At 45.0% G+C, this 22,793-nt stretch overlaps 1 protein-coding gene across 1 annotated transcript in view; it reads right to left on the minus strand.

Annotated features, from left to right (window-relative positions):
* LOC115094647 (chromobox protein homolog 5-like) overlaps positions 1-14,963 on the minus strand; it is a 34,299-nt gene extending 19,336 nt beyond the window's left edge. Inside the window, exons 1-2 of the mRNA XM_029607896.1 lie at positions 14,884-14,963; positions 7,905-8,116 (exon numbers count right to left, since the gene is read on the minus strand). Coding sequence (XP_029463756.1) covers positions 7,905-8,116; positions 14,884-14,963 — 292 coding nt within the window. The remainder of the gene's footprint in view (positions 1-7,904; positions 8,117-14,883) is intronic.
* Positions 14,964-22,793: the final 7,830 nt, after the last annotated feature.

A 22,793-nucleotide genomic window follows, 5' to 3' on the forward strand; every position in this document is an offset into this window, starting at 1 on the left:
GTTTGGCTTAGCCTAAGCTAGTTTATTGCCTTTCCTTATGAATAGTTATTTTTCATTAGCATGGTGAAAATGGAAAAGGGGATTTTGAGGTGCATTATTACTGTCTAGAAATAAAAGCTGATTCCTCAGCGTGGTCACATTTTTTGGATGGGTTTTTGCTCCACTTACAGTGCTCTTCTAATAAAATAAATTGTCCTGTACTGAAGAAAAACATGAAGCGGTTTGGTTTTGGGAGGTCTGGGAAGAGTCACTGCACTGACTCAAGACGCGAGGAGAGACTTTTGGTGAAATTACATAAGAATCAACATTTAATAAAAATTACAAAAACCTTCGCTAAGTATTGCTCGCTCCTAAGGAGGTCCATACTGTAACCAGTTGATTTCTTGCTCCATTAGGAGGACCATGAGTGAGTGCTCTAGACTTTTCTATGAGAAGGATTTGTGAGATAGTATTCAGTTTCTTTAAGCAGATGATATATTCTGATGAAGAGGAAGTTATAACTGTACAGACATTAGTAGATTGTTCAAAAGATGTGGTTATGTTTTTTACAGCAATCCATTTGCTCTATAGCTGCCTGTGAGTTTTGTGTTTCAAAAAAATAGGAGCTTAGATCCCACTCCAGAACATTATGTCTTTTGTTGAAGTACAACAAGCACAGTGAAACAGGAGGCAACTTTCAGATAATACCAGAAACAAATGTCTTTGTAACTGGACCATCAGAGCCCACAGTAAATGAAACGGTTTGCAGCAGTCAGGTAACACTATGTTTTGTGGGATTTTTAGCTAAGAAGCAATACTATTTTTAACAAATGCTGAGTAAGTAGCTGAACTGAGCCTCTGAGTGAAGGAGTGTGGAATATTCAATTAATCCGCTGACTGGGTTCTGTTCAAGCAGACAGGGAGACGCTGATGCATTCCAGAAACAGAAGTCCGATTGCTTGGTTTTCAATTTATTGGTTTTTATTGGTATATGTTCTACCCAACAGTCAATGTCTGTGGGTAATTATACCGTACTTCAATTGTGTAATTTACAACAATGAAGTTCAATAAGAGAGTGGTTGGGAGCACGGAAAATTGTCTGGATTTTAAAAGTCCTAACAAGCTGTGTGTTCAACTATTCGAGCTATAACCATGACTAGAAGTGATAGTCCAATGATATTATATATCATCTTTTCTAATTGTGATACAGAATGGCCAGCTTTTCATCTTTAAGAAAAAAAATCATCTTTTTTCTGGTTGAAAATGTTTCTATTTTTCTACTAACTCCCCTCTAAAATAAAACTTTGTATACTCCAATGTATGTGATAATAATTTTGAACTCTTACCACTAGAGGCCACTAATGTTACTCAACATTGCATATGATAGCCCCAGTCACTAAGAATTGCTGTTCTAAAGGAGGAATAGTACATTCTTTTAGTACCACTTAAATATCTTGGAAAGACCAGATCTCAGTAGTGGAGTCTGTTGCACAGATTTCATGAAAATATCAATTTAAAATACCATATGTTCATTCTCACAGATTTTTTTAAAGTTGGTCTTACAGTTATTCAGGATCGAATTTAAACTTCCCTCTGAAGTTGGTGGCCCACCCTGCACCCCATCTCAGGCAGTGGGGAAGGGGAAAAGGAAGAGGAGGTTGAAGGGTGAAAGGTTAAAGGTTAAAACTAGAGTTTGGTATGCACAAGGAAGAGTTACAAAAAGATGACAAGCATTTGGCCAGCAACTCATTGGCTGACCCACGTTCCCAAAAGTAGTAAGCTTGGGGGAGTAACTGGAGGTGAGTAAACATGGATTAAAATTACAGAGAGAGAGAAAGAGTACAAGGTCAGACAAACAGTTGTCCTCCATTCCTCAATGGGGGCAATGGGAGGGCTTGTTTATCCCAACTTTAATATGCAGGCTCGACTAGGATTAACAAGAGGGAGGTAACTCTAAATTATACATTTGTGTGTTTGTTGCCCAACACCAGTTACAAATAGATTGGAAGCAATTAAAGGGACCCAGTGGATTTTATGAAAGGTGGATTTTGGGTTTGAGTTCAATGGCAGAGCTAAATTTAGTTGAGTTTTTTGGCTGAGCAGACCAGAAATTTGTGGGCTGGGTTTTATAGATAGCTTGGGTAACACAGGGACTTGCCATGCCTCCACCCTTGCTCTACCCACATTTAGAATGTTAGAGTTTTACGGAATTTGTAAAGTGAAACTGTAAGCGGTGTCTACCTCAATCTGAAATGGAATATGAATGTGTCTAGGATTTTAAAATGTTAATGCTTCAAATATTATGTGGGGGTGCACTGGATAAAGGGGGACCCAGTTCCCCAGGCTTTTCCTCAAAGTCCCAGGGCTCTCACTCACTCTCAAACATGGGGACACTGGGGTTCATCTAGTGGGAGAGGAGGTTTAACCTCCTGGGCCCCTGGTGCTATGGTAGGTACTACAGTCTTGGTCCTCAACTTGCACCCCAACTGGCTTAAACTGGTCAGTAATATACTCACAGAAGTAGAGGTCTTTTAGTAGGAAAGGCAAACTGGAATATAGCACAAAGTCCAATGGTGGCGTTCAACTGAAAAAAAAAACTTTACTATAATTTAAAAAGGATGCTCCAGGATAAGATAGAAAAAGTCATAAATTACAAGATGAAAATCATGACAACAAAAGTGGTGGGTTTTTTTATTCTTGGTGGTACATCTACTCTCTTTCTTTTTCAGAACCAAACCAGTGTCCATTTCCAAATATTCCATTCCTCCTGGAGGGTAGGAGTCTCTTTCAAGTTTCAGCATTAAACAAAGGCTGGATGGCAAAAAAAAACAAAAAACAAAAAAACCTCTCAAGCTCCAAAAACAGTAACTCCAAAATTCTCAACACAGCAACAAATACTCAGGTCTTCACCTTTACTACTCTTATCTGAGCACAAAGGCAAGAAAACCCAAAGAACTCAGCTCTTCAAGAGTGGGTGGATTGCCTTTCTCTCAGTAACTGATTCAAAGTCCATCAAAAGCAATAATTCTTTATTCTCCAGTTCTCTCTAAAATCTTCCAGTCTTCTTCACGCTCTTCCAGATCCTCCAGAAATCCTCCAGAAATATCTCAGCTCTCACCTTTTGCTGTTAACTGGGCACAAGGGTGAAAGTCAGGAAGTCAGCCTTTCAAGATTAAGGGGTTTGCCCTCCTTTCAGGAACTGATCAAAAGTCAAACCAACACAACTCCAGAAATTGACTCCTCTTGAGATCCAAAGATGATCTCTGGCTCCTCCAAAGAAACTCTCCACATTTCTCCCTTTGAAATCCAGGGTTGATCTCAACTCCTAAAAAAATGCCTCCACTTCTTGATCAGTCTGCCGGGGATGCAGAAAGACCCTCACTGTGCACTATTTCCTAACCCTCTGGCTCTAAGCATGCTCAAGGGGCAAATTATACCTCAAAGCCACAACCCACAAAAAGGTGGGGATAAAAACAGGGGGAGGACCCCAAAAAATGCAAAGCTCTTAAATGCTGAAATAGAGCAGAAATATTAGTGACAGGCAAGGCCAGGTCTCATGTTAAAAAACAAACAAACCCCTGATTATAAAATAAAGCTGTAGTCTATGTACTTCTACAACAATTCCTGGTCTAGTGTTATTTATTGGGATTCATCCATGGGCGTGGATGGGATTGAATGGCTTCTGTTATGGTTTCTGTTTCTGGTTACGAATATTTCTCTCTAACCTTATAAAAATTTATGTGGATTTCATTAGTATCTTGCCATCATTCAACCTTTGGTAGTTATCCACTTCTCCACTTTTATCTCTGCTAGAAACCTACTGTGATGTAACATGTCCTACTTGGAACTAGAGTTATCAATATCTTGAACAAACGGCAGTAACCCTACAAGTCAAAAGAAGGTCCCCCAACTGGCCAAGTAATAGAATCTATTTCCTCTGGAGCAAGGTAGGCAACTCCAGTCCTTGAGTGCCTCAAGCAGGTCTGGTTTTCAAGATTTCCACCAGGAATATGCATGAGATATATTTACATTCAGTAGAGACAGTGCATGCAAATATGTTTCATGCATATTCACTGTAGATATCCTGAAAACCAGACTTGTCTGTGGCATATGAGGACTGGAGTTACCTACTACTAGAGGGGTTATATTATACCACATGGGTCCCTAGGTCCTTTCCTTCTTGTTCTTGTTAACACTGCATGGTTCTCCTGATTTTACTTATGATGCTGATGATCTTATTTCTCTTTGTACTGAACTCCATTACCTATTTTCTTTTCATTTTCCGTGTGAATTTCTCCATTATTCTGTGTTACCCAAAGCAATCCACTGCACTCTCAGTTTTATATTCACTTTCTTGGTTTGAAGGATAAGTGTTCCTTTTTTCTGATGGATATTTTCTTTGCTCACAACATTCCTGCTGCTATTTTATTTATACTGGTGCTAAAATTATTGTTGAATTATCCATTGTCTGGTTTCAGGATACACTTACTCTTCAGCTATGCCACTTTTATTCTTCTAGTGTGCATTCTGAAAGCTGGCCTCTTATGGTTGCTGAAAAGCCCTGAAACCTTTTCCTGCCTTTTGAACATTCCTCAGCAACAAAAAAAATGACTTTGGTCTAACACATTCATTCACATATATACAAAGTGGGAATATTCAAAACTGCCTACATTTGTGCAAACTCTGGCCTAGATTCATCAAACTGCTATAAATATAAATATACCAGAAATAGTGCCTGTGATTAAAAAAAAAAAGGGGGTGTGGTTAAGGTAATTTTCCTGGTACTGCTTTGCATAGCTATTTTGCCAGAACATGTGTTAATTTTATCATACCTGTGATATTTTCATTTTGGGCTGCTGAGTGAGAGGGAGAGAGAGACTCTCTAGAGGCGTACAAAAAAGTTAACTATTTATACCATTGTAAGAGGGGGCATTAGTAACTCGGGTGAGGTCTCTTTAGTGGGGTAGGTTCTGGGGAACAATTTTACATGCACAGTCATATGTACGAACAGCACAGTTGTTAGGCAAGACTTCCCTTGGATAAAACCATGTTGACTATGTGACATTAAACCATGTTTTTCTATATGCTTTATGATTTTGATCTTTAGAATAGTTTCCACTATTTTTCCCAGCACTGAAGTCAGGCTCACTGGTCTGTAGTTACCTGGATCACCCCTGGAGCCCTTTTTAAATATTGGGGTTACATTGGCCATCCTTCAGTCTTCAGGTTCAAAGGATGATTTTAATGATAGCTTACAAATTTTAACTAATAGATCAGAAATTTCATTTTTTAGTTCATTTAGTACCCTAGGATGCATACCATCTAATCCAGGTGATTTGCTACTCTTTAGTTTGTCAATCTGGCCTACTACATCTTCCCGGTTTACAGTGATTTGGTTCAGTTCGTCTGACTCATCACCCTTGAAAACCATCTCCGGAACTGGTATCTCCCCAACATCCTCATTAATAAACACGGAAGCAAATAATTAATTTAGACTTTCTGCAATGGCCTTATCTTCCCTAAGAGCCCCTTTAACCCCTCGGTCATCTAATGGTCCAATCAATTCCCTCACAGGTTTCCTCCTTCGTATATATTTTAAAAAGTTTTTATTATGAATTTTTGCCTCGATGGCCACTTCATTTCAAATTCTCTCTTCGCCTGTCTTATCAATGTTTTACACTTAACTTGACAGTGCTTATGTTTTATCCTATTTTCTTCAGATGGATCCTTCTTCCAATTTTTGAAGGATTTTTTGGTTAAATAGCTTCTTTTACCTTGCCTTTTAACCATGACGGTAATCGATTTGCCTTCCTTCCAGCTTTCTTAATTCTAGCCAGATAACTAGTTATCTAGCTAAAATTTGGCTGGATAAGTTAGGGATGTTCTGGGGGCATAACTGGGAGAAGCTGAGTTAGCCGGTAAGCTCATTTCATATATCTGTCCTAAAGTTAGCTGGATAGACTTTTCTGATAAACTGAGTGGCCAAAAGCTGAATATGAATCCCAGCATACATTTACCAATTAACGTGCATTTACACATGTAAAGCCCAATTTTAAACATGTAGATCTTTTTAAAATCAAGCCTGTAATCTGTATTTGTAGATGGTGACTCATTGCAGCATTTTGAGCAGTTTACGTACCCCTGAAGAAAATAAAGTTCAAAATTAGGCCCATTGAGGGTTTTTTGTAGCAATATAAATGGACACTGATGCTGTGTTTTAAGACAAGTATTTTATCTGCAATTTAAAAAATGCAAAGAGAAATATTGTCAAGTAATTTGCAAAGTCACAACTTGATTTATGTATGAGAAGGGACACAATGATGATATTGAGGTACTGTACGAAATCTAATAATAGAGAGCCCTGTATGAGTATTTCCCTCTCACTTCATTATTTTGAATTATCTTGTAAAATTTTGGCTAGAGTCATACTTTGGAGAGGTAATATAATTGATGATGCACTTGAATATTGTTGTTTTCACTTAGATAGGTAGTTGTTTTGATTATAAGTCTGCATTTGTGCCATATAAAATATTCTATTCAGGAATAGAACTATATCAGCTGCAGTCTCGATTCTCTGGAACACAATGCTGGAACATCACTGTTTAGTAACAAATACAAAAATCTTTAAGAACATGTTAAAGACATGACTAAATAAACTTGAATTTGAAGAAACAAATATCTAATTGCAGGATTAAGAAAACATAGTTTATGGAAATAGGAGGCAACTATATATATGTTAATTTTAGGATTTTGAATTTTGATTTAACTGTTTTAGTCTTATAAGGATGTTTTTAGTAGATTTTTATTTACTGCTGATCTTTTATTATTTTTCTTGTTGATATTAGTTATTTTATTTGTATTGTTCTATAAAATTATATTTTGCAGTGTTTGTTGTGGGTAAGCTGTTTTAGTTGACCCTTGGGCCGGCCTGTGGGAGACTGGAGAGAGATGGACTATAGTCTCTGCTAGAGGGCAGGCCGGGAGGCCGATACCAGGCAGGCGATGGATGGTGAGCTTCACCCAGGAAGCTGGTGCTCCCCCGGGAGGAACCCATAGGAGCCCAGCCGCTGGAACTTAGGAGGTCACGGAAGCTGGAGCTGAAGCAGGCGGGCAGGGATCCGGAGTCAGGCAGGAACTGAAGCAGGACAGGTACTGAATCCAAACTGGAACTGAAGCAGGACAGGTTACTGGAACCAGGCTGGTACTGAAGCAGGAGAGGTACTGGAACCAAGCTGGAACTGAAGCAGGACAGGTTACTGGAACCAGGCTGGTACTGAAGCAGGAGAGGTACTGGAACCAAGCTGGAACTGAAGCAGGACAGGTTACTGGAACCAGGCTGGCACTGAAGCGGGAGAGGTACTGGAACCAAGCTGGAACTGAAGCAGGACAGGTTACTGGAACCAAGCTGGAACTGAAGCAGGACAGGTTACTGGAACCAGGCTGGCACTGAAGCAGGAGAGGTACTGGAACCAAGCTGGAACTAAAGCAGGACAGGTTACTGGAACCAGGCTGGCACTGAAGCAGGAGAGGTACTGGAACCAAGCTGGAACTGAAGCAGGACAGGTTACTAGAACCAGGCAAAAGCAAAGACAGGACTTGGACACAGAAGCGTAGCAGGAACGGAGCTGCTAACGCAATAGGCCTTACATAGGCCGCAGCGTCTGACGTCAGGGGTAAGGCAGAGCCTTCAGTGGTGGGAAAAGGCCTTCATAAGCGCGGCTCTTGCGCGCATGCGCGCCTAGGGAGATGGCGTCCAGGAAGGGTTTCTCGGCGGCGCCCCCCCCCCCCCCCCCGGTGGGGATGCCGCGAAACAGGCCGCATGCTCTCGGAGATGGAACGGGACCAAGGAGGTAAGAGCCAGGTCGCGACTGGGACCGTAACAGTACCTCCCCTCTTACACCCCCTCTTAGCAGGCCCGGGTTTACCTGGGTTGTCTTGATGGAATGTCTTCCACAGCTCCTTATCAAGAATGTTGCGGGCAGGCTCCCATGTGTTATCTTCAAGTCCACAGCCTTCCCAGGCAATTAGATACTCCCACCGGCGTTGATGGAATCTTACATCAAGGACCTCCCAGACTTGATAGCTGGTATCTCCTGGCACGGAAGGATCTGGAGTATCAGGAGCCCGGGAATGGTACCTGGAAAGAATGAGAGGCTTCAAGAGTGACACATGGAAGACGTTGTGCACATGCATCGAGGAGGGTAAGCGCAAGCGATAGGAAACAGCCCCTATATGCTCAGTAATACGGAATGGTCCACAGAATTTGGGGGCGAGTCTGCGGGAAGGAATCCGAAGTTGCAGATTCTTTGTACTCAGCCAAATGCGGTCTCCAGAGAGGTAGACTGGCGCTGGCTGGCGATGGCTGTCTGCCCATTTTTTGGCAGACCGGGCTGCTTCTTGCATCTTCCTTTGGATGGACTTCCATAGAACAAGTAACTGGCAGGCGGAAACCAAAAATGCATGCATACTTTTGATGTTTGCATGAGCAGCATGTCATATACTACCTATTGTTCATTATGTGGTGCTAGTTGTTTCCAACATTAACACCTCATAACTGTGTGAACACACTGATAGGGTCATTCATTAAAATGCCTTATGGCGATAATGCGTTAACACCATAACGCATGCGATAATAGTGCTATCGTTTGGTGTGAATGCATATCTTTGGAAGGGGTAGGATTAATTAAAATGAGGGGCAATATCAGACTGTGTGATAGCATAACACATGATAGTGCATGGTTTTAACTATACCTTTTTTTTTTCCTGGTGTTAAGCCCAAAACAGCTTTCTAGGTGAGAGCGAGAGAAAGAGAGAAATAATCTATTTATAAGACCCTTATCATAGTCAACTATTTATACCACTACAGGAGGGCCAGCTAGTAATTCGAGGTGAGGTTTTGGTGGTGGTTTTAGGTTTTGGGACCAGTTTTACATGTAGGGTGAGACATATGAACAGCACAGTACACCTCAGTGAAGTTTTGACATTGTTTGGAGTGAGGAAAGTCAGACTAAGATGAGATTACTTCAGTGTTCTCTCGCCCCAGCTTGATAGTACCCTGGTAGAGAGTCCATCAAGCTAGGGCAAGAGAACATTGTAGAAATCTCATCTTTGTGAGACTTTCCTCACTCTCACTCCAAATGGTGTCAGATCTTCAACAAGGTGTTCTGTGCAGTTTGTATGTCTCTACATGTAAAACTGGCCCCTAAACCCTAAACCACCACCAATACCTCACCTCGACCTATTAGCTGGCCCTCCCAAGAGATATAAATAGTTAACTACTATGAGGTTCTTATAAATAGGCTCTCTCTCACACAGCACTTTATGAACTCCAAAATAGAAGCATCACAGAGTATAAAAACTTTATTGCACCACACAATGCTACTTATGGTAAGTGCTACATATGGTAAGTGCTACATATGGTAAGTGCACAGCACAGTAATTCTAAAAATTACTCTAAACACACCCCTTTCTCTTACCATGGGCATTATGCATGCAATATTATAGCATTTTGATGAATCTAGGGATTATATTGTATATGCTATACATTAGTTTAATTATGTCAGTCCATGACTTTCATTTTTATCTTGGTTTTTTTTTTTTAATTTGCATGTAATACCTTTTCAAACCAGTTTGTGAACACCACTGACTAAGTCCTGTGAACATAAGACGGTGGTATTCACAAGTTAGTGATGTTTATATTAAGATAAGTAGAAGTTTTTTGTCCTTGCAAGAATAATGTGTACATAAGTGAGCGTTTTTAAGTGTCTTTTAGGACTTCATACCTATATTGGATTGTACATGGTTTAAAAGATTGTTTACATGCATATTAAAAAAAAAGATAAAAATGACAGTCATGGACTGACATAAACTAAAGTGTGGAATATACAATACAAGTGTGTTCACACAGTTATGAGGTTTTAATATTGGTAACAACTAGCATCACATTATGAGCAATAGGTAGTATTTGACACTGGTCCTTGTGGCAATATACATACCTAAAAAATCTTCTCTACAATTAATATTCTTGATTTTGTTGCGCGTCCCGGCCGCGTTGGTGCCACAGTCAGGTCTTCTCACCTCGTGCTGCCCTCCACCAGTTACGGCTTTGCCACAGCTGCCAGGTCCCGACGTTCTCGACGCTCTCCCCAGGTGTCCTCGGCCTCTTCCATGCCATAGGCCTCTCAGAGGAGCTCCCATAGGAGCTCCACATCTTCCATCTCCTCGGCCCTGCTCCTAGGCGCACGCACGGCTGACGTCTCTATTTTTAAAGGGCCAAGCGTGGGAAATCCTGCTCGGACGCATTCTGATGACATCACATAGCCCTAGTATATAAGGTGAGGCTCTGTCCCCAGAACTTCGCCTTGGCAATCGGGTTGACACCTCGGTGTTTCTAGTTTGCCTGTTCCTTACTCCTGTGCCTGATCCTGTGTTCCAGCATCTCCTTGTTCCAACGTCTCCTGTGTTCAAGAGTCTCCATGTCCCAGTGTTCCTGTAATCCTCCATGTCTTCCAGCATCTGTCCTGTTCCTGCTCCACGTTCCCTGGTAGTACCCTTCGGACCAATTCTTGGTACTGACCCCCGCTTGCCTGACTACTACTGACCGCTGCCTGGACCCGACCTTTGCCTGCCTTCTGACCACATTGACCGCTGCCTGGAACTGACCTCTGCCTGCCTGACCACATTGACTGCCACCTGGAACTGACCCTCACTCGCTCTGACTACGCTCGGACTGACTTTGGATTTGACCCTTGCCTTGGCTGACCACTTCTGGATGGATACCCTGTCTTTGACCCTTGCGCATCACTTGGACACACTCTTCCTGCCTTCTGTGACCACCAGACCGACCTGCTTGGACTCTACCCGCAGCCTTCCTCCGACCAGACCCACAGGTGCTGCCTGTTCCGCCCGGAGAGCCTTCCTGAACTGTTACCTCCCTAAGGCCTCTGGAGTCTCCAGTTCAGGTCTGGTCCATCCTAGGGGTGTGCATTCATTTTCAACGCATATGTAAAACGCAACGTAATTTTTTTTTTTAACTTAAAAAAGTGATGAGGCGAAAACGATCGGATTTCCAACGTATTCAACATAGCTATGTTGAATACGTTGGAAATCGCGATTGTTGATCCTAAATAAAAATTTAAACCCCTCACCCTCCTTAATCCCCCACCAAGACTTACCAAAACTCCCTGGTGGTCCAGCGGAGAGTCAGGACGCCATTTCTATATTCCTTTGCGAGGAGCACGTGACGTCGGCGTCACGTCGGAGTGACGCAGATGTCACGTGATTCGCCACGCGTTCGCTCCGGGACACAACCGGAACTTTTGGCCAGCTTGGGGGGGCCTCCTGACCCCCCCAAGCTGGCCAAAAGTTCCGGTTGTGTCCAACGAGGGTCCCGGAGCGAACGCGCGGGGAATCACGTGACGTCCGCGTCACTCCGACGTGACGCCGACGTCACGTGCTCCTCGCAAAGGAATATAGAAATGGCGTCCTGACTCTCCGCTGGACCACCAGGGAGTTTTGGTAAGTCTTGGGGGGGATTAAGGAGGGTGAGGGGTTTAAATTTTTATTTAGGGAATCGGTGCACGTATGGACAAAGACTCAACTTATGGAATTCTACATATGTCCATATTGACCGAAATTGACCCCCCCTTTCGACTTATGGACTTATGAACATAAACTTTTTGTCTGCACATCCCTAGTCCATCCTCTCTGCATCAGCTGTGCACACTTAACTCATGGTGGGCACATCTCGCCAGTAGACCCTCTGAGGCCCACCTAAGTCCAGGAAGTCCGGGTACCCAAGGGCTCAACCTGCGGAAACCCCAGACTGTTAATGGTGAAGCTCCAGCTAGCCTCTCTGTCATCGTGTGTTCCACCTCCTGGTGGCAGGCGCTCTCTGGATCTGACCAAAGGGTCATACCAATCCTGCACCAGGCCAAGGGTCTACCTCCAGCGCAACAAGTTGCAAGGCCAGGGACTCGGTGGAGTCTCTGGCCTTGCAGGCCATTCCCAGTCTGGTCACTCGTGTCTGAGAACAACAACGGATCATGGAAGCATTGGTCTCCTCCGTGGAAAAGATTCATTCTCAATTGGAAGAATCAGCCATGGCCAACCCAGAGGCTCTTGCCCATACCTTGTCCTCACGGGCACCGCTGGCCCTCCCAGTTTCAATGGGGATCCTGTCTCTGTCGAGGTTTTATTAATCAATGCTACATGCAGTTCTCACGGCAACCTTCGCTCTTCCCAGATGAAGTGACAAAGATCACGTTCATCCTCTCGGTCTTGAGGGAAAGGCCCTGGCATGGACTTCCCCACTCTGGGAGCACTCCGACGCAATTCTACGCCAGCTCCCTCAGTTTATTTCCATCTTCCGATGCACCTTCGAGGACCCAGGCTGACAACGGTCGCTGGCCACCACCTAGTCCACCTCCGTCAAGGTTCATACCTGCTAGCCAAATATACGGTGGAGTTCCAAACTCTGACAACAGAATTGGGATGGCAGGAGGACTGCCTGTGGGCACTCTACCTCGAGGGACTGTCTCCTGTCCTTAAAGATGAGCTGGCTGCCCAGGAGATCCCTGCATCTTTGGAAGACCTGATTTCTCTGGTCGGAAGGATCGACTACCATCTTCGGCAATGGCATCAGGAGGTAAGGGCTCTTCGACCTCCTGCCCTACGGCCACCCCGTTCTGTGAACCCCCAGTTGAAGGCCTTACCAGCAGCCCCTCAACCTCCCAAGGAGCCAATGCAGATCAACCGTGGCCACCTGACTCCGGAAAAACGTCTCTGGCGAAGAAAATCTGGCCTCTGCCTGTATTGCGGTGGCTCCGGCCATCTTCTCTAGACTTGTCCAGTGTGTCCAGGAAAACTCCAAAGCCTAAGCCCGACGGGGGTCCTGAGCTTGGGCGCTACAGTTTCTGGCCCTCAACTATTGCTGCCGGTCTCCCTCCTCAGGGAGTCCTGTTCGTTCAACACCACCGCCCTCGTGGACACTGGGGTGAGTGGAAATTTCATTTTAGAAGAGATTTTCACACTCCTTCAGATACCAGTTCAACCTTGGGTGTGCCACTGCAGATTACCTCAATTCAGGGGGAACCTCTCCCTGATCGTATCACGCACCATACCTTGGCCATCCACCTCCCTGTTGGGATTCTCCATGATGAGGAGATCTTCCTCTTATTCCTGAAATGATCAACACACCCCGTAGTCCTTGGACTTCCTTGGCTCCAGTTACATGCATCCCATTTTGACTGGCAATCCCTGCAACTCACCCAGTGGGGCCCTCGATGCCAGACCCAGAGTATATGGCAAGTGTCTCCATCTATATCAGTCTTAAGTTCTACAACCCTTCCCGGGTTACCTGCTCCATACCTGGAATTTAAAGATGTGTTCTCCAAACAGAATGTCGATATCCTGCCTCCGCTTCGGAAGTTCAACTGCCCCATAGAACTCCTACCTGGTGCCATGCCTCCCAAGGGCAGAATATACCCTCTTTCACTCCCAGAGACTCAAGCGATAAGAACATAAGAAAATGCCATACTGGGTCAGACCAAGGGTCCATCAAGCCCAGCATCCTGTTTCCAACAGTGGCCAATCCAGGCCATAAGGCCATAAGATGTCAGCATACATCAAAGAAAATTTAGCCAAAGGGTTCATAAGACCCTCTACCTCCCCGGCCGGTGCCGGGTTCTTCTTTGTAAAGAAAAAGGAAGGCAGTCTAAGACCATGCATAGACTACAGAGGTTTGAATGCAGTAACCTGTAAGGACCGGTACCCACTGCCACTTATCAGTGAATTTTTCAAACGCCTGCAGGGTGCACAAATCTTTACTAAACTAGATCTACGTCGGGCATATAACCTAGTACGGATTCAACCGGAAGACATCTGGAAGACCGCCTTCAACACAAAAGACAGACACTACAAGTATATAGTAATGCCCTTCGGGCTATGCAACACTCCTGCAGTCTTCCAGTGGCTAATGAACGAGATTTTCCAGGATCTTTTGTACTCATTCGTCATAGTGATCTGGACGATATACTAATCTTCTCCAAAGATCTAAAGTCTCACCGTTCCCATCTTCAAACAGACCTCCAGCATCTCAGAGATCACCATCTCTATGCTAAATTGGAGAAATGTCTTTTTGAGCAATCCAGTCTTCCATTCCTGGGCTACATCATCTCTAGCCACAGGTTCACCAAGGACCCCGACAAACTCCAGGGTATTCGAGATTGGCCTCAACCAGTGGGTCTCCGAGCCCTACAAAGATTCCTTGGCTTTACAAATTACTATTGAAACTTCATCGCAATTACTCCACGCTGGCCGCTCCACTCACCGCCATGACAAGGAAGGGATGTGATGCTCAAGTGTGTAGCCCCAAGGCCCAATCAGCATTCCATGCCTTGAAAGAGGCCTTCTGCACCAGCCCGTGTCTACGTCACCCGGATCCAAACTGCCCCTTCATAGTTGAAGTCGATGCATCCGCTATTGGAGCAGGAGCGGTCTTGAGTCAATACTCCACCAAGGGAACCCTGGTTCCATGTTCCTTTTACTCACACAAGTTCTCTTCTATAGAACGAAATTATACCATAGGACACCGTGAACTCCTAGCAGTTAAACTTGCCCTCCAGGAATGGCGTCCCTGGCTTGAAGGGGTGTAACAAAGGTTCACGATATATACAGACCATAAAAACCTGGAGCACCTAAAAGAGGCCCAGTTACTCAACCTGAGACAAGCCTGCTGGCCTCTATTCTTTTCATGCTTCAACTTTGAGCTCTGCTATTGTCCGGCGGCAAAAAATCTTCGTGCAGACGCGTTCTCTCGCTCCATCGTGCCAGAAGACACACCTGAGACCCCTACGCAAATTATTGATCCAGCCTGCATATCAATTGCAGTTACCACCACGTTACCTGCCGGGAAGACAGTGGTCCCCCGCCGTCTCCGTGAATGTGTACTTCATTGGGCTCACGACTCCAAGCTGGCCGGGCATCCCGGCCAAGCCCAAACTCTCGAGATGCTCCAAAGGTACTATTGTGGCCTGGTATGACTAATGACTCCCGAGATTATGTGGACTCCTGCCCGGTTTGCGCACGGCAAAAACCCATGACTGGCCATCCATGGGGGCTTCTTCAACCACTTCCTGCACCCACTGAGCCTTGGACTAGTCTTTTCACAGACTTCATCGTTGATCTGCCTCCTTCGAAAGGGAATACTGTGATTTGGGTCATATTAGACCATTTCTCAAAGATGGCCCACTTTATCCCCTTACCTGGACTCCCATCGGCTCCACAACTAGCTTGACTCTTCTTAACCCACGTATTTTGTTTACATGGACTACCACAAGAAATCGTCTCTGATCGTGGCCCTCAATTTGCCGCTAAATATTGGAGGGCTCTCTGTAAGAAGTTCAATATCATGTTAAACTTAACGTCCGCATATCACCCACAAGCAAATGCACAGGCCGAGTGGGCTAATTGGTCTTTGAAAACCTTCCTGCGATCATATGTCAATGACCAGCAAGATTACTGGGCTGACCTCCTGCCATGGGCTGAACTATCCCATAACACCCATATCGCCTCTGCCACAGAAGTTTCTCCTTTCACTGTAGTTTTTGGCCGTCGACCTCGCTTGCCACTGCCAGTACCACTCAGTGTGCCCTCACCTGCAGCCCAGCCCACAACTCAAAACATTTGCCGGCTCTGGGATCAAGTAAGAGAGCGACTCTGCCAAGCAGCTAATCTGGCCAAGCGCGTTACCCATTGTCGGGTTGTGCCCCTATTCCTACCTGCAGTGCAACAGATTTATCGGGATTTTGGATTTCAAGATGAAATAGCATGTACATGAATACAGACTACTTGCATGTATATATTTATTTTATTTATATATTTTAAAGGATTTATTACCTGTGCCCTCCAATAATACAGTCATAATTAATTACTGACATACAAGACGACAATAAATAAATGGGAATAAAAGGAAAATAGCCTTAAAAATAGTAAAACCTAAAAACATAATCATATAATGCCTTTACCTGCTCACTAACTTATTGTACTATCATGCTTATGTACAATAATACGTATGACACTTATATGTACTTATGATTCTTATATGTACTTTAATACTTATATGTGCTCACAAATCTTGTATGTAATTTTTAATACTTATATGTACTATAATGCTGTTACTTACTCACTAACTTTTAGATAGCAACCGAAACCTGTATTTCTCTATCAGTCGAATCACAGCACAAAGTCACCTAGATGCATATTTTATTATTTTCTCTCATACTTTACTTTTAAAGCTAAATAGAGACTGTATAAAGTACTATACTTATATGGTTACCCTATTAATCATATATATGGGCAAGATCCATGTCACCTTTCATATAGATTGTATTATTGAAACATGTAACCAAAACTATATTGGCACTTTGTAAGATAGTATGACCCAAGCTGTCTCTCTGTAAACCATTGTGATGGTGCATGACCAAACGACGGAATAGAAAAGATTTTAAATAAATAAAAATAAATAAAATAAATGTAAACCGCTGTGATGGCGAAACTGAACGACGGTATATAAAACTTGTCAAATAAATAAAAATAAATAAATATTTAAAGTATGTAAATTAGAATAAAATAGATAAGAGAATAAAAGATGAAAAGAACCCTAAGTGTTTAGCTGGGAGTGGACCCTTGGCCTAGTGCAGGATTGGTACGGCCCTCTGTTCAGACCCAGAGAGCATCTGCCACCAGGAGGCAGAGCACAGGAGGAGACAGAGGCTAGCTGGAGCTTCACCAATAGCAACCCGGGGTTCCCTCAGGTTGAGCCCTTGGTTACCCGGGCTGTCTGGTCTTAGGTGGGCCTCGCAGGGTCTCCTAGAGAGAAAGTTCAAGGGAGTGTCCACCACGAACAAGGGTGAGCAGTCGGTGTTCAGACAAGGAAGTCCAGAGGTCGCAGGAGGCCAGAATAGAGTGTTCAAGTGTATAGCGAGAAGTAAGGCCAGAGTCTTGGTACAGAATGGTCAGCCAGGCAGGGTCGGTAACAGAGGTCAATTCGGGCGTAGTCAGGTCAAGCAGGAGGTCAAGTTCCAGATGGCAGACAAGTGTAGTCGAAGTTCCAGGCAGAGATCAGGTCAGTCAGCAATCAAAGAGTAGAGATGAGCTTCTTTTTTTTGTCTACCGGGTCGTTTTTTGAGTCGGACGCTTCGGGGTAAAGTTCATTTTTCCTCGGTTAGTTTTTGGAAAACCGAATAAAAAATAAATGGGGAAATACGAAACGGGCCCAAAAAACGACACGGGAAAACAAAGTTTAAAAAAACACACCCCAAGCATTAAAATTTACTATAATATAAATACAACCCCTCCCACCATCCCGATCCCTCCCCAAGACTTACTAACATCCTGGTGGTCCAGCGGGGTCCTGTGAGGGATTTCTCCCTTCGGGCTGTCTGGCCTGCCTTGATCAAAATGGCGCCGATAGCCTTTGACCTACTATATCACAGGGGCTACCGGTGCCATTGGTCAGCCCCTGTCACGTGGTAGGAGCACAAGATGGCGCCGATGGCCATGTGACAGGGCTGACCAATGGCACAAGTAGCCCCTGTGACATAGTAGGTCAAAGGCTATCGGCGCCATTTTGATGCGAGGCAGGCCAGACAGCCCGACGGCACGGAGGGAGAAATCCCTCGCGGGACCCTGCTGGACCACCAGGGATGTTAGTAAGTCTTGGGGTGGGATAGGGATGGTTGGGGGTTGTATTACAGTAAATTTTAATGCTTGGGGTGGTTTTTTATTTAAAAAAAATAAAATGTGCCCCTCCCCCCGTACAAACCCAAAAACTAATTTTCCTCGTAGTTCGGGAAAAATCAGTTTCGGGGTTCGGGGCCCCCGACCCACAACGAATTAGGCAATTTCCTTGTAATTGCCTAATTCATGATAAACAAACCACATCTCTATCAAAGAGTAGTCAGAGTTCCAGGCAGAGGCCAGGGCAGGCAGCAATCAAAGAGTAGTCGGAGTTCCAGGCAGAGGTCAGGTCAGGTAGCAATCAAGGAGTAGTCAAGAACAGGCAAAGGCCAGTACCGTGAGATCAGTCTGAAGTATACTACCAGGGATGGAGAGACAAAGGAGCAGGAGACACAGGAGATGCTGGAATGGGAGACACAGGAGATGCTGGAACAGGAGACACAGGGGACGCTGGAACGGGAGATGCTGGAACAGAGAGACTGGAACAGGAGACAAGGAGCAAGACACTGGAACACAGGAAGGCAAACTAGAGACACCGGCGTGTACGACCCGATAGCCAAGGCCCCGAGTTAGGGGCCGGGCTGGTGTGTATATATACCAAACCTATGTGACGTCAGGATCGGGTGCCGCCCTGGGTTTTCCTGCGCTAGGGTCTTTAAATGAATGAGAGTTCCACGCACGCACGCCAGTGGGCAGGGCCAATGCTGAGAAGGACGCCAAGCCCAGGCGCAAGGAGAGCTGTGAGGGAGTAGGCCGCGGAGAGTCCACGGACGCTCGTCAGAGCTGCAGCCAAGTGGAGATGTGGGTGTCAGGGAGTAGCTGGTAGACGGTCACACCAGGTGAGCGGGCCCGGCCGCGGAGCCAACGCAGCCGGGAAGTGCAACACTAAGGATTTATGTCTCACATAGGTCTGGAAAAGCTTGCTCATTTTCTGTACATAACCCCATAATATAGATATGTATTTAGTTTGTAGTATTTTTAGAAATATCTAAATAAAGATAGAATCTATATCTGAAAGGTCATGCTCCTTAAGTGGCATGGAACATTATTTTTTCATCAATATCGAAAATAGTTTGGTATTCTAGAAGATTATATAAATAGAGCTTAAAAGCATCGGAGATTCAGTCAATCTCTCTCCTTTTCACTCCACTTGTACTTTTGATGTCTCAAAACATAGCAACCAGAAAAGGTGATTTAAAAAAATGAAATAAAGTACTCTTTTTACACAGAGGTAAAAATGACTTACTATATCCTCCATTAAATCTTTCCTTCACAGACCAAATGATATGAACTCTACATAATTTTAATTCAAGTATAGATTACATATAACGTTATGCTAAAAAGTACCATAAGATATTTACTTAGGGATCTATAGAACAAAAAAAGTATATGAATACTTAAGCAAATTTCAAAGCATTTAAACTCCAAGTCTGCCAATCTATTCAGCACATTCAGGTTTTGAACAACTTTATGCCTGCTTAAGCAATTCAATCCTCACTGCTGAACAAGGCCCATAATTTCAAAGCATTCTCTTAGCCTGGACACAAAAAAAAAACAAAGAAAAGCTTCTCAAAGTTTCTGATAATCAAATCTCCCTCAAGCTTGCTACCAAACAGATTCTGTGATTTATCATTAATAGATAGATACACAACTGTGTTCTTCAATCAAAGAAATACTGTCATCTACCATTTTAATGTGCACTTTGGACTGGAACTCAAGCAGTAGCTAACTGTGCAATTTCTAAAGTCAAACAGGTGCATACTCAGTCACAGAGAGCCTGGAAGTAAAGTCTTTGTAAACCAGGTCCTTAGTGTGATGGTTTTCCAAGTCAGGGTGCAGAAAACAAAGAGGCTGTCACCAGAAAAATGTGCTTTAGCTGTGCTTTGCAGTACTTTTATTCTATATGTGGCCCCTGTATGCCACAGAGAAGATTGCAGATTGTGTAATGGTGAGAATTTGTTGTTTCCCCCTAAGGGAAATGCATAAGGGGGTCATCTAATGGTCAGAGGAAGTGTATGGGTACACTTTGACTGACAGATTGGTTCATCCCCTAAGGGGTTTTGGAAATTGTATATTACCCTGGTTAGAGCGAGCGCAGGGGTTCCCCCAGAGTCACCAAACCAAGGCCCCTCTACCTAAATGCTATATAGCTAGGGTGAGAGTACATTGTACAAATTGCATCTTTGTGTACCTTTCCTCATTCCAATTCACATCATATCTTCACCTATGTGTACTGTGCTGTTCGTACCTCTGACTGTGCATGTAAAACTGCACCCCAAACCCTAGCCCACCGCCAAAACCTCACCTCAAGTTACTAGTTCACCCTCCTACAGTGGTATAAATAGATGACAAACGTGTGCCACCCCAGAGCCTCTCTCTCTCTCTCCTGGCTGAAACGGGCTTTGTGATATTTATCGCAAACCCCGTTCCGGGCACATCGGACAGCTGAATGCCAGGAAAAAAGGAGTAGTTATTTCTGGTGATAATGTGCGTTATGCCATCGCATGCAATGTTAAACACCCCTCATTTTCATAAACTCCTCCCCTTTGACTAAATTTTGAAAATTTGCATATGCATCTTGTGATGTGAAAAATAATAGAGATGTGAATCGGAACCGGAATCGGTTCGGATTCCGGTTCAGATTCACATGTGGGTTTTTTCCTATCGGGCCCGATCACGTTTTGTTTATCGGCTGCCCAGCCCACCCCGACTCTTTAAAAGTAACCCCTTAGCTCCCCCCACCCTCCCAACCCCCCCCCCCCAAAACCTTTTTACAGGTACCTGGTGGTCCAGTGGGTGTCCCGGGAGCGATCTCCCGCTCCGGGCCATCCTCCGGCTACCGGGCCATCCTTTGCCCTTACCTTGTGACAGGATATCCATGCCATTGGCCAGATCCTGTCACATGGTAGGAGCACTGGATGGCCGGCGCCATCTTGTGCTCCTACCATGTGACAGGGGCTGACCAATGGCACCAGTAGCCCCTGTGACATAGTAAGGGCAAGGCTATCGGCACCATTTTGGTTCCCGGCACCCGACGGCACGAGTGCAGGAGTGCAGGAGATCGCTCCCGGACCCCCGCTGGACCCCCAGGGACTTTTGGCCAGCTTGGGGGGGGCCTCCTGACTTGTTCAGCAACAGTTGCTGAAACAAGTCACACATATATGGCCCCATGATGAAGGTTTCAGCCGAAACATGGACCGTGTCGGGCAGCTTGCTAACACCTCTGAATGCACTGGGTCTACAGAGTTTCTTCTACTAAGCTAAGTAGCTTGCAAAATTAAAATTGCAAAACTAATGGGAAATTGTATGATGATTTCATGAACGAGAATAGTATGGCACGATAAGAAATTTATCACGATACAAAAAGAAAATTTGTCACGATAAGCATAATGAAAATAACATTTTTATGACCAATGATTAAAAACCTTGGCAGAGGCAACTAATATTGCTACCCTGCATATAGAGGCAAACGACCGTGCTATTCTGCACATCCGAGCCCAGTATGAGTTCATTTAAATGCTAAAAAAAACTATCTTTGGTCAATGTTTATTTTGGATTGTTAGAGGTATTTGAGTCTTTTTTCACATTACTTATATATACCACGACTATTACCTCACCAAAATTTGTCTGAGAGACCAGCATAATTCAAACTTATACAATACCATCCGTTGTAAAGACTTATCTTAAACAATGGTTGGTGCAAAAGAGGGAAAATTCCCTTCCCACTCTTCACCGAAAGTGGCATTAGCATCCTAAGGCAGCATGAAGGGGGAACAAAATAGAAAAGGTGGCAGTAAACTTCTAAAGCACAAAGTGTAGCTTCAAGGCTAAATACCATGAGAAGTGAAAATACCATGAGAAGTGAAAAGAAGGCCCCCTTCCTTCCCCCCACCACCCCCAGACTGGCATGGTGTTAACTCTGGGATAAGACAGTAAGTGTCATGACTATCGGCCGCGGCAAGCCGCAACCGGGACTTACCGCCGTCCCCAGGGGCCGAACTGACCATCGGCACTGATCGGACCTCGCAGATTTCTTCAGCAGCAGCAGCCGCTGCTGCCCCAAGATGGCCGCGGCGTTTCTCTCCGCGCGGCTAAGCTCCGCCCCCTGACAGCTGCTAGGGCCGCGCGGGCGGCTCTGGCTTGTAATTAAAGAAACACTCACAGGAAGTGAGCAGGCGCCTTCCTGCGGCATTCCAATTGGCTGAAGACTATTTAAGCAAGGTCTGTACCCTCAGACCTTGCCTTGACTTCTTGGCTCCTGCGTTTGTTTTGTTCCTGGTTCCTGTTTGTCCTCCTGAGCTGTTTCCTGGTCTGGCTGACGTTCCTTCTGGTTCCTTGATTCCTGGCGTGGCTGCGGGCTTCTCTGGCTTCTGACCCCTGGACTGGCTGCGGACTTCTCTGGCTTCTGACCCCTGGACTGGCTGCGGACTTCTCTGGCTTCTGACCCCTGGACTGGCTGCGGACTTCTCTGGCTTTTGACTCCTGGACTGGCTGCGGATCTCCCTGGCTCACGACTTCTGGATTGGACTTCTTCACGAGATCCGCGGGGTTTGCTCCTCGACCTGCTGGAGGCGCCAGCATCTGGATTACACGACCTGCAGGAGGCGCCTGCGTCCAGATCTTACTCTTTCCATCTGCAACCCCGAGAATCAGCCTTGCCTAACGACGGTGGTCTACTCGATCATCGTCGAACCAAGGGTCCACCACTCGGTTCATAACAGTAAGTCAAGGCCATGGACCCGGCGGAGGCCTCTGCTCTGCGGGCCATTCCCGGCCTGGCTCAGAAGATCATGGAGCAACAGGGTATGCTCGAAGCCATGGCCGCCTCCATGGAGCGGCTCAACGCTCGACTAGATGCGGTGGTAGCCAGCCAGCCAAGTGCATCAACCATAGCTCCACCGGTCGCTCCTGCTCCACTTTCAACGTCCAGCAGCCTTCGTCCAGTCCTTCCACTTCCAGCACCACCGCGATACGCCGGAGATCCCCGTCTCTGCCTGGGATTTTTGGACCAATGTACAATGCATTTCCGGCTACAATCACCCTTCTTTCCAGATGACGCCACTAAAATTACCTAC

This window comes from Rhinatrema bivittatum, chromosome 6, assembly GCF_901001135.1.
Source record: "Rhinatrema bivittatum chromosome 6, aRhiBiv1.1, whole genome shotgun sequence".
NCBI lineage: Eukaryota > Metazoa > Chordata > Amphibia > Gymnophiona > Rhinatrematidae > Rhinatrema > Rhinatrema bivittatum.